General features: G+C 50.5%; 1 protein-coding gene across 4 annotated transcripts in view; it reads left to right on the top strand.

Moving 5' to 3' along the window:
* Positions 1-223: 223 nt before the first annotated feature.
* Positions 224-14,893, top strand: part of GSG1L (GSG1 like) — a 138,837-nt gene continuing 124,167 nt past the window's right edge. The window contains exon 1 of one of the 4 annotated variants that reach the window (XM_029948256.1): positions 224-338. In XM_029948256.1, coding sequence (XP_029804116.1) covers positions 230-338 — 109 coding nt within the window. In that variant the 5' untranslated portion in view covers positions 224-229. The remainder of the gene's footprint in view (positions 339-14,893) is intronic. The other 3 variants (XM_029948253.1, XM_029948251.1, XM_029948252.1) reach the window with 3 other exon arrangements.

Raw genomic sequence — 14,893 nt, 5'->3', positions numbered from 1 at the left:
GCGGCGGATGAGTGCCCGGGTCCAGAGCCCCCTCACCTCCCTGCTGGGTAGAAATGGCTGCCCAGCAGCTGGTCTTGGATGGGAGCTCAGCAAACTTTCTTTAACTTCCTTGCGTGCGGAGGGAGGGGCCGACGCGCAGTGCCGCGGGGGTGAAGTGTGGGGGGGACAGGAAGCCCGAAGAATGCACTCTTTGAACAGTCAGCCCTGAGTAGTTGAGACTCGACGGAGCATGCGGTTGTTTCAGCCTGGAGATGCTGAGACTCTGGGAGACAAAGAACAGGCGGACAAGAACTGCAGTGAGCACGCGAGATCCGGGGTTGAGGCAAAGCCACTTGGGGGTGAGGGGGATTTTTTTTATTACAACTTAAACATTTTTTATGTTTATTTATTTATTTTTGAGAGAGAGAAATCGAGAGAGAGAGAGAGTGAGCGAGGGAGAGCGAGCATTAGCAAGAGAGGGACAGAGGGGGAGAGAGAGAGAGAAAGAGACAAAGAGAATCCCAAGCAGGCTCCATGCTGACAGCACAGAGCCCAATGCGGGGCTCAATCTCATGAACCCATGAGATCATGACCTGAGCTGAAATCAACAGTCAGACGCTTAACCGACGGAGCTCCTTAGATGCCCTGTTTTATTACAATTTTAAACTACAAGGGCAAAGGGCTAACGTGGTAGGAACAGGTTGCTGGGAGGAGGAGAGGAGAAACATCCACAGGAAGGAGCAATATGTCTTTCTAGATGGTAAGTGATTGTAAATGACCCCCAGAAACAGTGCTCCAAAGGCATCTGTGGGAAGCTCGAAGAGTCGCCCGTCCTGAAAGAGTTACTGGTTTTGTTTAAGCTTCATCTGATGCTCACTTAAAAAAAAAAAGGTTTTGTTTCCCCTCTTGCAACAGTCTGGAGGGAAAAACCCAGCACATAACAGCTGCCTCTTGTCATCATTTAGACACTTCTGAATAAACTGACATTGGCAGGGGTGAGCCAATAGATGGCGAAAGGTACCCCAGCTGACTCCCAGTGATCTCTGTGTGGATTATCCCCTGGGGGGATTGTCCAGAGGGGGTGCCCCATCCCTGGTCTGGTCCTTCCTGCCACTCAGACTTCGTCCCAGACCTCACACTCTGTGGTGCCCTAACTTTTGAGCACGTGGAACATGCTCATATGAGCAAGCAGTGGTCAGGACCTGGGGTTGAACTGGCCTCACTGGTTTCCTACACACTGGCTGCAACCCTTGAGCAATGTCTCTGTCCCTCTGGACCTCTGTTGCTTCAGAAAGTAAATGGCAGGGATCGCTACATTATCAATATCTGTGAGCTCCCTGAATTTCCCAGCCTCCTTTGCTGTTGGACTGGCCACGTGACTGGTGTGGCCAATGGGGTGTGAGTGGATGTCCTTTGTGGGCTGAGGTGGGGAAGGAGACATCGTGGAACTTTCTGGAACTTCCTGGAACTTTCTATCCCTTGTCTGTGGTGTGGCTGCACGTGCAAGGAGCCTGGGTCCCTGAGTCACTGCATGGATGGAAGTCACGAGGGAGACTCAGCTGCAAAATAAACCCTTTGGGATTTCGAGGTGTTTGCAACAGCAGCCGGCACTGACTACCCAAACGAATACAGAAGAACTCCTTTGAGAGTTGTTGCGGAAAATTAAACGGGGAGGCAGAGCTTATAAAGAGCTTAGCAAAGTGCCTAGCATGTAGACAGCGTTTGATAAATATTAAGCATGCATCCTAATTTATTTACAAACCAAATATTTATTGAGCCTCTGCCATGTGCCAGGCACATGCACTGATGGTAACAACCACAGACACATAAAATTGTATTTTGGATTAGCACGGTGAACTAGAAAGGACTCGGTCGGTCACTCACTCCTTCAGTGTGCGTGAGCCCTCCCGTGGGCCAGGGAGCATGCCAAGGGGGGTGGGATGGGCGGTGAATAAGTCACTTTCTCTCTTAGGTCGCTCACAGGCTGCTGGCACATGCTGCACGTGAAGGCAGATAATTCAAATGCTAAGGGACAAGTGTCACACCAGAGGGGTCTTTTCAGAGTGCCAGCCGTGTCCCTAATTCTGCAGGGGAGAATCAGGGGGGGCTCCACAGAGAAGAGGACTTTTGAGTTCAGACTTGACGGTTTGCACAAGAATCAGACAGGTGAGAACGAGCATTTCAGGCCGAGGGACAGGTTCATCGTCATGAAGTCCTGTGTCTAATGGGGGTGTTCTGGGGGCTGGAGTCCAGGGTCCTGACGGCAGCCGGGACAATGCCCCCTCCCCCCAATGTCCACATCATAATCCCTTAACCTGTCAATATGCTGCCCAAAATGGGGAAAGGGACTTTTCCAGCTGTGATTCAATTAAGGATTTGGGGTTGGGGAGATTATCCTGGATTTTCCAGATGAGCCCACGCTGATCATGTGAATCCTTAAAAGCAGAGAACCTCTGTCAGTTGTAGTCGGAGGAGGCGTGTCTATCAGAGAAGAGAGCCGGAGGGGGCTGACTTTGCAGATGGTGGAGGCAAGGCAGGAGTCAAGGACTGCGGGCCTCCGGGGAAGCTTGAGAAGGCGAGGGAACAGGGCCTTCCCTCCAGCCTCTGGCCTTCTCAGCGTGTGGTGCAGCCCGGTGGGATCCATGTTGGGATTCTGACACACAGAATTGAAAGCAAGATTTTTTGTATTGTTTAAGCCATTTAGCGTGTGGTAATTTGTTACAGTAGCAATGGGCAGTGAACACCGTGTCTGATGGAGAAGGTCAAGGTGGCCACGCCGGACAGAGGGAGGGACAGGGGGACGTTGCTTACATTTGTTCTCTAAGCGCACTGGGGGCTTCCCACCGTCTCATGTAATACTGATATTCTTTCTGTATTACTGATACTTAATATTAATTCTCTGTACTAATTTTGTGAGAAGAGCTGACTTATTTGTTCTAATGAGTGTGAGTTTTCCATAAACCCAATGTGTATTTCTTGTTTAATTAACAGACGCTTAGGTTATTGCCAGCCCTTTGTTCTTCAAAGAACGCCGCAGCAAGTTGTGTTGACCTTGTGTTATTTTGCACGCACGTGAGCATGTCTGTAAGATGAGTTCCAAGAAGTGAAATTGTTGGGTCACAGAATATGCGTCTTTGGGAGTCTGTAGTTTTAATAAATGGCTGGGGGATGATGACTGTGGCTGACAGTGTAGAGGCCTCAAGAGAGATGAGCGTGTGTGTGTGTGTGTGTGTGTGTGTGTGTGTGTGTGTGTGAGAGAGAGAGAGAGAGAGAGAGAGAGAGAGAGAGAGAGAGAGAGAGGAGGCGGGAGGAGAGGGAGAGGGAAGGAGATGGGGAAAGGGGGAGAGAGAATGTTTAGGACTGGCCTGGCATGTGTAGGTTGATTTTATTATTTCTTTATTTTTTATCTGCTTGGGAAACTCCTAGGACATGAGAGGCTCCTTCTCAATGACCCTGAGTCAGAGAGCTAGATTGGGGCCAGGGTCCCTGGGACAAGTAAGGCCTGAATCCTAGTCTTTCTTCTACCTGCTCACTTTGACCCTGGGCAGATAATTACCTTTGTGATGTGGGGGTGGGGTGGGGGGCAGGAGGGGAGACTAGAGAAGTGTGTCGTTGTAGCCTTCAAACAAGGTGTTTCCAGTGTCTGTCTTTCTTTTTCTTTCCTTCCTTCCTTCCTTCCTTCCTTCTTTTTTAATGTTTATCTACTTTTGAGAGAGAGACAGAGCATGAGCAGGGGAGGGGCGGAGAAAGGGGTAGACGCAGAACTTGAAGCAGGCTCCAGGCTCTGAGCCATCAGCACAGAGCCTGACGCAGGGCTCGATGTCAGAACCGTGAGATCATGACCTGAGCTGAAGTCGGACCCTCAACCGACTGAGCCACCCAGGCACCCCTGACCTTCTGATTTCTGATGTTTATATGACTTTTTTAAAAAGTAGGCTCCACACCCAGCATGGAACCCAACTCCGAGTTCCAACTCATGACCCTGAGATCAAGACCTGAGCTGAGATCAGGAATCGGACGCTTAGCTGATGGAGCCACACCCAGCTGTCCATGATGCTTGTATGATGTTCACATTTGTGTCAGCATGTCACAGCCACGATGCCTCGGCCGTTTTCTTTTGGGTGTATATTTCCATAGGTTCCTTACTCAAGTTGATGTTTTACTATGAATTCTCCCACCTTTTCCTTGGGTGAGCTGGTTTCAGTGTCACCCAGCTTGTTTGAAAAGGACCAGTACTCTACACTCCGAGTGCTTCTAGCTGAGAATGTTGGGCAGCTCCCTAGTCATTTATCCTTCTGAAGCCTAAACACGGTGCCTGTGTTTCTTCCCTTCGTCCTGAGGATGGGTAGAGTGCCAGCTCTTCTGCCCCCCTGCCCGAGCATGGGGACAATGTAGGAGGACCAGAGAGCGCCATAATTTGCAATGAGGAACTTCGGCCACCAGTTTCAGGGCAGCTGAGCAGAATATTATCCCTCTTCCTTCCTAGGTTTGTGATATTTGTTACTCTAAAAATATCCATGGCCGCTGTGTACAGTTACACAGGCTGTACACTGTACGACTCCAGGGAATGGTATTTGTACACCACAGTGTGAATGGTGCTCCCAGTGTTGTCCAGGGTGGTGGCCCCCAGGCTCTTGGCCTCGAAGTATGGGGATTCTTTGATGTCAGAGTTCCCCACATTTTATCTTTTCTCATATCACCTTTGTGAATTTGTTCTTAGCCACATACTCTTGTTCCACTGTGACTTTTTTTTTCTTGTTCTGTATTGGCTGATATCTTCCTTACATAAATTTAAAAGGGAATTTAAAAGGGAAACTTTATATTACAATTGGAAATAGAAAACCAGAACGACTTGCCAAAAATAGAAGAAATATATATACATACACATGCATAAAACAACACAATGCTATCAAATTCTAGCTGGATGCTTTTGCCTTCTCTCTCTCTCTTTAAAGCTTATTTATTTATTTTTGAGAGAGAGAGAGAGAGAGCATGAGTGTGAGGGAGGGTAAGGGCAGAGAGAGAGGGAGAGAGAATCCCAAGCAGGATCTGAACTGTCAGCACAGAGCCTGACGTGTGGCTTGAACCCACGAACCGTGAGATCGTGACCTGAGCTGAAATCAAGAGTTGGATGCTTAACCGACTGAGCCACCCAGGAGGCCTACCTTTTCTCTTTTTAAAATAGAAGATTAGTGCGCCTGGGTGGCTCAGTTGGTTAAGCGTCCGACTTTGGCTAAGGTCATGATCTCATGGCTCATGGGTTCGAGCCCTGCCTTGGGCTCTGTGCTGACAGCTCAGAGCCTGGAGGCTGCTTTGGATTTCGTGTCTCCCTCTCTGCTCCTCCCCCTCTCATGTTCTGTCTCTCAAAAATAAATAAACCTTAAAACATTTTTTTAATAAAAAAAATAAAATGGAAGATTAGCAAGTATTGGAGCAATGGTAAGGACAAGCTAGCAGAAAATGGAAATTTTCTCCTGGGAGCAATCTAAAGGGTTGGAAGGGAATTGGGAAGGGAAATCGTTCCCCATGATGTGATTCAGTGTCATTTAACACACATCCCCCACCCCATCATGAGCCACTCATGGGACAGATGAAGAAACACTGGCCCCGTCTGACACATGCCTACTCCAGGCTGCTTAGAGTTCTTGGCAACATCTCTACACGGTGGTCCAAGCGTTTCTTATATTCTTTCACCACTGGGAAGTTTAATGCTACCTCGGAGGGGTCTTTTCTAAGGCTGGACTTTTCTTTGGTTATTTGGGACAGAGATCTGCTCCTTGGGCCTGTGTTCTGCTCCTTGGGGTGGATCCTTCCTATAAGTTCTGTCTCTCCATCGTGATTAACTGTGTAGGAGTTATAGCACCCTGTGAGATCCTGCATCCACCATGGATTATTTTTGTGCCTTTAAAGGGGTAAGGGACTTAACCTTCCTGGGCCTCAGTTTCTTCATCTGATAAATGGGAACAGTAATAGCAGCTCTTTAATGTGATTTTGAGAATCAGATAAATAAGTGCCTCTGGAGACTGAGAACAGTGCCCGGCACATAGCAAGTGCTCAGTGTGTGTCTGCTCTTGTTTTCTGTGACCGGGGACAGAGGGTTTCTCGTCCTGCCTTGCCTTCTGGGTGAGAAGGCATTGGACTCAGGGCCCGGCTTCAGCTCAGTCTCTGACTGACGGAACTCAGGCAATGCACGAGCCCTCCCCGGGCCTCTGTTTCTGCATCTGGAAACTGCAGGTGGTGGTCTCCATTGTCCTGTGTCCCTTGTGACAGGACCCGTCTCCAGCTGAGCTGGGTAATTCTGCGCAGAAAGCAGAGAGGAAACCCTGGGATGAGATGATTGTGGGCCGTAATCTCCACATCAGCCACCGAGTGCTTTTTGATTTCTCTTTCCAAACATGATTTTAGGGAGTGAGACAGGGACAGCTCATGGATCCCTGGTGGAAAAAAAAAGGGGGGGGCAGTAATAAGACTGAGGTATTAGGAAAAGCAGATTTGCTTTAACCAAATCCAACAGATGGGATGACATAAAAATATCACGATCTCCTTAATGTATCAAGCTCCCTTGAAAGATGGCGATGATAACTGTGACTTGTGAACACTTACTGAGCATTTGTCATGCACCAGTGTCTCACATGTGTGGGCCCATCGGGTCCCTAACTATGTGAAAGGCAGCTGTAGCTGCCCTGACAAATAAAGGCAGAGACATCTGTGGGTCAACATAGTAGCGATTTATTTTGTGCATGTAACATTTCGATACGAGTGGTTCCAGCGGACCACGGCTCTCCTCCACACAGTGACTCGGGGACCAGGACATTTTCATACTGTGACTCCAGCATGTCCCAGGGGCTTGGACCCCTCTGCGTCTGGGTGGCGAGGAGAGAGGAGGCACATCTACTTTTTTTCTTTTTTTTTTTTATTCTCAGGTTAGGTAACATCGCGTGTAGTCTTGGCTTCAGGAGTAGAACCCAGTGATTCATCCCTTACATACGACACCCAGTGCTCATCCCGACAAGTGCCCTCCTCGATGCCCATCCCCCGCTTCTCCTCCCCTCCATCAACCCTCGGTTTGTTCTCTGTCTTTAAGAGTCTCTTATGGTTTGCCTCCCTCTCTGTTTTTATCTTATTTTTCCTTCCCTTACTCTACGATCATATGTTAAGTTTCTCAGATTCCACATATGAGTGAAATCATGTGTTATCTTTCTTCCTCTAATTTTGCCTAGCAATAATACACTCTAATTCCATCCATGTTGTTGCAAATGGCAAGACTTCATTCTTTTTCATCACCGAATAGTATTCCATTGTAGATATAAACCACGTCTTCTTGATCTATTCATCAGTTGATGGACATTTGGGCTCTTTCCATAATTTAGCTATTGTTGAAAGTGCTGCTATAAACGTGTGATCCTTTGAATCAGGATTTCTGTATCCTTTGGATAAATTTCTAATAGTGCAATTGCTGAGTCATAAGGTTGTTCTATTTTTAATTTTCTGAGGAACCTCCACGCTGTTTTCCAGAGTGGCTGCACCAGTTTGCATTCCCACCAGCAGTGCAAGAGGCTTCCCCTTTCTCTGCATCCTCACCATCAGCTGGTGTGTCCTGAGTTGTGAATTTTAGCCATACTCTGACTGGTGTGAGGTGGTGTCTCAGGGTGGTTTTGATTTGTATTTCCCTGATGATGAGTGGTGTTGAGCATCTTTTCATGTGTCTGTTGGCCATCTGGATGTCTTCTTTGGGGAAATGTCTATTTATGTCTTCTGCCCATTTCTTCATTGGATTATTTGTGTTTTGGGTATTGAGTTTGGTGAGTTCCTGATAGATTTTGGATACTAACCCTTTATCCAATGTCATTTGCAAATATTTTCTGTCAGTTGCATTTAGTTTTGTTGATTGTTTCCTTTCTGAAGGCACATCAACTTCTTTAAGAAATTTTTTAAATGTTTATTCATATTTTTGAGAGACAGAGACAGAGCACAAGTGGGGGAGGGGCTGAGAGAGAGGGAGACACAGGATCTGAAGCAGGCTCCAGGCTCTGAGCTGTCAGCACAGAGCCCGATGTGGGGTTCGGACACATGAACCACGAGATCATGACCTGAGCTGAAGCCAGAAGCTTAACTGACTGAGCCACCCAGGAGCCCAAGGTGCACCCACTTCTTAAAGCCCTCCGCAGGAAGGGCCACATACCACTCACACTTTACAGACAGGACCAGTCACAAGACCCCACCAGGATGCAGGGGGTGCTGGGAAATATCATGCCTGGCTGGGTGGCCACTTCCCAGCAGTGGCCCCACACTACGGAAGGAGTAGAACAATTTTTGGTGGGTAGCTAGCTGTTTCTGTCACACCTTATGCAGTAGAGATGACAATTACACCCATTTTACAGATGAGGAAACTAAGAGTCAGAGAGTCTGCATTGGGGCACGGATCTGGGACTTCACCTCAGAATTCTGTGAATGCAAAGCTCTCTGACCTTTAGCCACTGCAGTATTAATTTAAAATAGGCATTTATGTTATTCCGGCCGTAGAATTCTTTAGAACAATTTTTTTACCCTATGGTTTGCCCACAATGGCTGAAATGCCCGAGCAAGGCTTACGTCCGGAGGCTGTGGTGATGGGGTCATGATGCCAGGGCACGATTTTGGCCTCCAGTGTTTTGTCCACTTGGAGAAATGATTATCCCCAGAAAGTTGACCCACAGTTTGGGCCCCTGCCAGAAATCAAGGCATGGCCCCATCTGTAAGAGATAAATAAATCAAAATACCATCAGCGGATAAGTGTGTACCATCTGCTGCCCTGTCAGTTGAACTGGCAGAGGCCTCTGGAGAATTCCAAGCAAGCGCTTGCCAAGACCCCGCTGCCAGCCTGGAGAGTGCGAGGAGAAGCTTCGCACACGATCTGCCGGCATTTTTCTTCAGTCTCTGATTCTGGAGCTGAATTCCTTGAATCCAGCCAGGGAGGGTGCGCGAACTCTTGCCTTTGCCAAACCATTGAAATGATTTCTCCCCGGCCGCGCTTGCCAGGGGCCAGGACCAGTTCTTCTCGACCCTTCTCGCCACTGGAAGGCACCGACTGTAGAGGAAACTGACCACGCATCTGCCACGCGGTCAGGCTCCACCGATTCCGGGTCTCAGAACCAAACTCAGAACCAGTCCTGTCTGGGGCCTGTCGGCCGGGCATCTTGAGAGGTGGTCGGTCACTTCCTGGCGGCTGCTGATTTCTCCTACGCCATGTGGAGTCCTCTTCTGAGGGCCTCTGGGACCTCCCTGGGGGAAGAATGGAGTTTTCTAGAACGTGCTTTTTCTGCTAAGAAGTGGTCGTGGCCAGTTGGAGAGGCTCTGCTGAGCCATCTCAGTGTGAATCCTGGCTCCACCACTGGCCGAGTGACTTAGACAAGTCACTCCATCTTCCTGTGCCTCGGTTTCTCCATCAGTGAAGTGGGGATGATAGTTTGTAAAGAACTCTGGGCCCGGCACGCAGGGTGTGCACAATATACGTTAGCAAATGTTTGTTAGCCGGTTTTGTGTGATTGCCTCTCTCTCGCTGGTCCCTCACCATGTCACCATGGGTCCCCTGATGCCTCTCGGCACCCTGTGCTCTACACAAACCTCAATACACCATCTGGTGGGGTATGGAATTAAGTCACGATCCTCAGACCCGGGATCTGGGGACCCAGCCAAGGACGCTGGTCTCCCCAGCGCCCATTGCACTTGCTGCCCATCTTCCACCACCAGCCAGACCTGGACACCTGTGTGTTCGTGCCAAGGGCAACTTGGCCGACCCTCAGCACCCCATGTACCTTCTGCCAGCCTTGGGCATCTGCTTCTGGCCACGTCCCTGGATCCTGCCCGTGCCCCTGCCAGCTTTCCTCCACCTGCTGAGGGTGACGTTGCAGCATCACAGCCTCCCGCTTCTGGCTCAGGAAGACTTCCCGGCTCTCCTTGGGAAGAGTGCAATGTGTCTTCAACCTAGGATCCAGGGAAGGAATCAAAAATCAAAAATAGCTCTCATCTCCAGAGCCAAGCACAGGACCGGTGGTTTCACACCGTCTCCTGCTTTCATCCTTTTTTTTTTTTTTGCAAGCCTAGAAGGCAGCTGCCTGATAGCTTCTGTTTGGCAGGTGAGGAGAAGGGTCAGGAAAGTAATGTCAAGTCACTCTCTGAGGTCACATGGCTAAGAACAGGCAGAGGATGGATTTGAACTCACATCTTAAAAAAAATTTTTTTTTTTTAACATTCATTGATTATTGAGAAACAGAGAGAGACAGAGCATGAGCAGGGGAGGGGCAGAGAGAAGGGGAGACACAGAATCCGAAGCAGCTCAGGCTCTGAGCTGTCAGCACAGAGCCCGACACGGGGTTCGAACCCATGAACCGGGAGATCATGACCTGAGCCAAAGTCAGACGCTTAACCGACTGAGCCACCTAGGTGCCCCTGAAGGGACCATGGGGGTGTGGAGGTCAGCACATTAGGCTGATACTTCTGCAGAAGTTGCCTGGCTTACGTCCTAACTGGAAATGTCTTGTTTTATACTCGTTACTCGTTTGGCCCTCAAGCAACCCCATGAGGTGGGAATGATCATCCTTTACTGGCAAAAAAAAAACCAATCACACACACACAAAACCCCTCAACCAAACAAATAAACCTACCATCTCCCCCCCACCTCGCCCCGCCCCGCCCCGCCCCCAGACCCACGGCTAGCAGGTGGCAGAGCTGGGATTTGAACTCCCATCTGCATGGGTTTGGAGCCCAGGCTTTTTCGCTCTACTGGCCTCCATGTTCGCTGGGGTGCTGGGCTCCGCCGGCCCCGTTGCACACCAGCTTTGTTCTCAAGTAGACGGGACCTAGAGGAGGGACCTTGGGTTGGATTCCTGGCTGCAGGCGCGTTCGGAGAGCCAGAGCGGAGGCAGCTGTGACCCGGCTGGTGGCGTCCAAAGTAGATTCCTGGAAACCTCGTTTCTGTGGGGGACTTGCGCCAGGTGCTCTGGGTAGCGTGGGATCGACGCCCGCTGACAAGCTCAGCCGCAGGGCAGAGAGCGATTTTGAGGCTCTGCCTCCCTGTCCTTAGCTCAGCCGGGTCTCTGCAGATGCTGGGTCACAAGCATTTAGCAGCCAGGGCAGGTCGGGACCCCTCGGGTCATGTCTTATTCCCGAGCTGCAGAAAGCCACCAGCCCCATAGGGTGATGTCACAGAGTCTAGGAAGAAACGATCTTTCATCTGTCTTTCCTGAGCAAGGGAGCAAACCCTTCAAAAAGCCATTTAGACACTTCTGGGATTTGTCTCATGTGGTGGGGGCTGTGGGCATAGAGAGACAAGACTGGCCATGGAGTGACACGTTCCAAGCTGTGGGTGGGGACATGGGGCTCCTTGCGCTAATCTCTCTGCTTCTGTAAAAGTTGGGAATTTCCCCCATAATAAAATATTTTAAAAATATTTAAAATTTTAAGTTAAAAAATTTAAATGTCCTTTTTAAGGACATTTCAGAGACCCTGTTGATTTGCCTGAGCCCGAAAGTCTCATCTGGCTGTGGAATGTCCTGGGTCTCTGCCCGGCGTCTGGACAAGGCTGTCCCTGGCATGGTGGAAGGAGCTTTGGAAAGACACACACCTGAACCCGATTCTGACACTTCCCGGCTGTGTAACGTTGGGTGGGCTGCTTTGCCTGTGTGAGCCTCGTTTTCCTCATCTGTAAAATGGGGATGGGTACTGGCCTCATTCAGTTGTGATCCGTGTCAAGTTCTTAGCAGGGGACTTACTCTGGGTGCTCCTCGGGTCATTAGGTCCCGGATCTTGGGCACCAGGATACACTCTAGCTTCCACCTGCTGCTGGGGAGATCTGCCGTTTACAGCCCTGAAGGACCCAAGCCAGAGGAGCCCCATGCTGTGTGCCACAATATAATGAGAGATATTGTGATAAAATGCTGGAAATTCAGAGCAGGGAGACATGTCTTGGGATGGGGCAGATGGTCGGTGAGCAAGGCAGCCTTCTTGGCTGAGGTGGAGGGTGGGCCTTGAGCTCGATCCCAAATGGCTCAGACATGGAGACATGGGAGGAGACATATTGATGAGAGGTGGGAAAAGGTAAGGATGTAAATCCAAGCCCTCTGGCACAAAGCCGCAGAAAAGAAGGGAGGGCCAGGAAATCGGGCAGGGTCACATCCGGGTGATTCTCAGTTGTCCACGCCCCCTGCATCATGGCGGGCGTGACGCTGGGAATGGCCGCCCGATAGGGCACCTCCTCTTCCCTCAGTAGTGAAGACGCCGCCTCTCTGTTTGCCTCTTTCGTCTTAGATTGGACCCGGACACTCCAGTGCTGTTTCCGGGCTCACCTTTGCCCACCTGTAGGACGGGAACCCCCCATTTGCTGTAATTCTTGCTAAAGGCAAGAACGCTTATGAAATGCCCTTTGTTTATCCACAGTCGTATCTGGAGCCCCTGTTCCTGTCCCAGGCTTGGAGGACACAGCGGGGAATGAGACCCTGTCACAGGGCTCCCGCTGTTGCAGAGGCGCTGTCTGGGCGTTAACCGGAAGAGCTAGGGAACGCCCTTCCTGGGCACAAGGATTTTGAAGGGCTGATGTATGCACTTTAGGATAAAAGCACAAGGTCCAGAAGGGTAGGGGTGTATCTGTTGGTTCACTGCTGCATCCCCCCCCTCCCCGTGCCTAGAACAGTGCCTGGCACATAGGTGCCCAGTAAATGTTGTTTGAATACAATTGCGTGAATACAAAGCACTGATATTGGGAATCTAAGAGAAGAATGTTTTTAGGGATCAAAATTAATTCAAACACATCCTTAAATCACTGCTTGATGTGATTTGGATTCCTTAGATTCAGAGAGAGAGACAGAGAGAGAGAGGGAGGGAGGGAGAGAGGAAGGGGGGTAACGAAGAGGGAGCGAAGAGGGAGCGGGAGAGGGAATTTTGCATTATTGCATTATGTCAGGGCACGCAGCCTCCAGCCTGGTCCAGAATGCGGTCAAGCCCACAGTCCACACCTATCTGTGTGTAAATAGCACCCACAGCAGAGAAGTCCACGTTCATTCCATAGAGGACACAGACAGTAAACAATCAAATGCATCCACAAGGTCTTTTCAGATAGTGATTGTGATAAGTGATTATAGATGTCTGTCCTCTGACCCCTCTGTGTTGGGGGATGGGGGGCGGGGAGACTCCCCTGTGTGGACAGAATGGCCAGGACCCCCGCACCCTCTGGGTTCTCCTTGGTTCTGACCAGTGGGAGGTGCCAGTAGGAAATCAGCTGGTGGAAGGAGAGAAAGGTTGGGGTATTTCCCCCTCTCTCCTGCCTTGCTCTCTCCCTGTTGAGGTTTTGACTGTGACTTTATTCCTCTGCAGAGTGATTCTCAAAAACAGTTCCTACACCAGCAACATCAGCAGCTCCTGGGAACTTGGTAGAAATGCAGAGTCTTGGGCCCCGGCCCCAGATGTTTGCTTCAGCGTGGCTGGGCTCCTGGTGCCAATTTCCCCTGTGGCTTCACCTTCCGCAGCCTCCTTTTCCTTGCCTGCCCCCCTGGGTGGGGGAAGTGAGCCCGTTCCACAGGTCTATCCCCTCACCCCATCCACATTTCTGTCTTCAGGGAGGGCCCTCCAGGCTGCCATCTGTTTCCTGCCAGAGCCCGACTGCTCCAGATGGCCAGGAGGTCCCTTCTGACAGGCACACCCTCTCTAGGTTACCCGCTGGCTTGCCTCGGTCACTGCCAGCCATTGAGATGGCGGCCACTCTTGCTTGGGGTTAGGTACCGAGTCTCACCTGTTGGCCTCGGCCTCAGGGCAGGCGAAGATGCCACCGTCCCCCTTTGAGGCCGTGGTGGGCATGAATACACACTCTTGCTTCATTCATACAAGCAGGGCATCTCCCGTGACTTTATTTCACGAGTCTAATGGGACTGATTCAGGGAGAGGTTCAGACCCCACATAACAGACTCCCCGCCAGCCCCTGGGTCATGGGAAGTTTTCAGAACTTTTGGGAGCAACTTCTAGTCTCCTCCTGCCCCTCTTCTCCCCACTGCTGATGGGTTCCTGGCCCCATCACTGGGGTGCAGATTTTTATTAAGCCTGTGACCCCTGACCTTGATGTCCAGCTCTCTCGCCTTGGTTTCCTGGAAGGTCCTGACATCTCCTTATGGGGCTGTGGACGTTCTGCAGCACAGGGATCCCCAAAATACTTTTCCCCTGGTGCCTGCCGGCTCCGCCCTCATCCTGCACAAATTTCTTCTTTCTGTCCCCTCTGCGCAGTGGGGCAGCATTACCCTTTGGGTGGGCCTGTGGGAGCACAGTGGGTCTTCAGGGAACTCTCCTTCCTGCAGAAGAGATGCTCTCTGTCACCTTCTTGATTCTTAGTAGCTGAGTGAGCGCCGAAGGGAATAGAACGGGAGGTAGCAGTTGGAGAAAGGCCCTTCAAGGAGCAAACATGAGGCCATTACCAGGCAATGCCTGTGAGCTTGGGGGAGACCACGGACAATGCAGGGCTCCACCCTGGACAGAGTCGCAGGGGAACCTGTACAGCCCTGCAGCTGCCACTTGGCAGTGTGGACTCCTGCCTGCTGACCTGTCTTAGCTGGACCACCTGATGGATGGCACCCACCTTTCTGATCCACCCTGTTTTTAAGCACTTTCCACTTTTTACAGGTAGGGAAATGGAGGCACCAGGAGGTTAATGTTGAATCACAATGGAGTAAGTGATGAAGCCAGGCTGGTCTGGCTCTAGAGCCCCTGCTCTGAGCCCCACTGCCCTCCTCCACCCCCCACGCTGGTGGGCTGTGCCTCCGTCTGGTCTCCTCTCCGTTAGACTCTGTGACCTGTATGATGACAATGACGACAATAGTCCTCATCTAAGCACCCACTCTGTTCTAGGCATCATGCCTAAGTTGCGTGCCCACGTCAAATCTTTACAACACCCTTA

This window comes from Suricata suricatta, chromosome 8, assembly GCF_006229205.1.
Source record: "Suricata suricatta isolate VVHF042 chromosome 8, meerkat_22Aug2017_6uvM2_HiC, whole genome shotgun sequence".
NCBI classification, from domain to species: Eukaryota; Metazoa; Chordata; class Mammalia; order Carnivora; family Herpestidae; genus Suricata; species Suricata suricatta.
The sequence above is the reverse complement of the archived record's forward strand: the minus strand, read 5'-3'. Positions and strand labels throughout refer to the sequence as shown.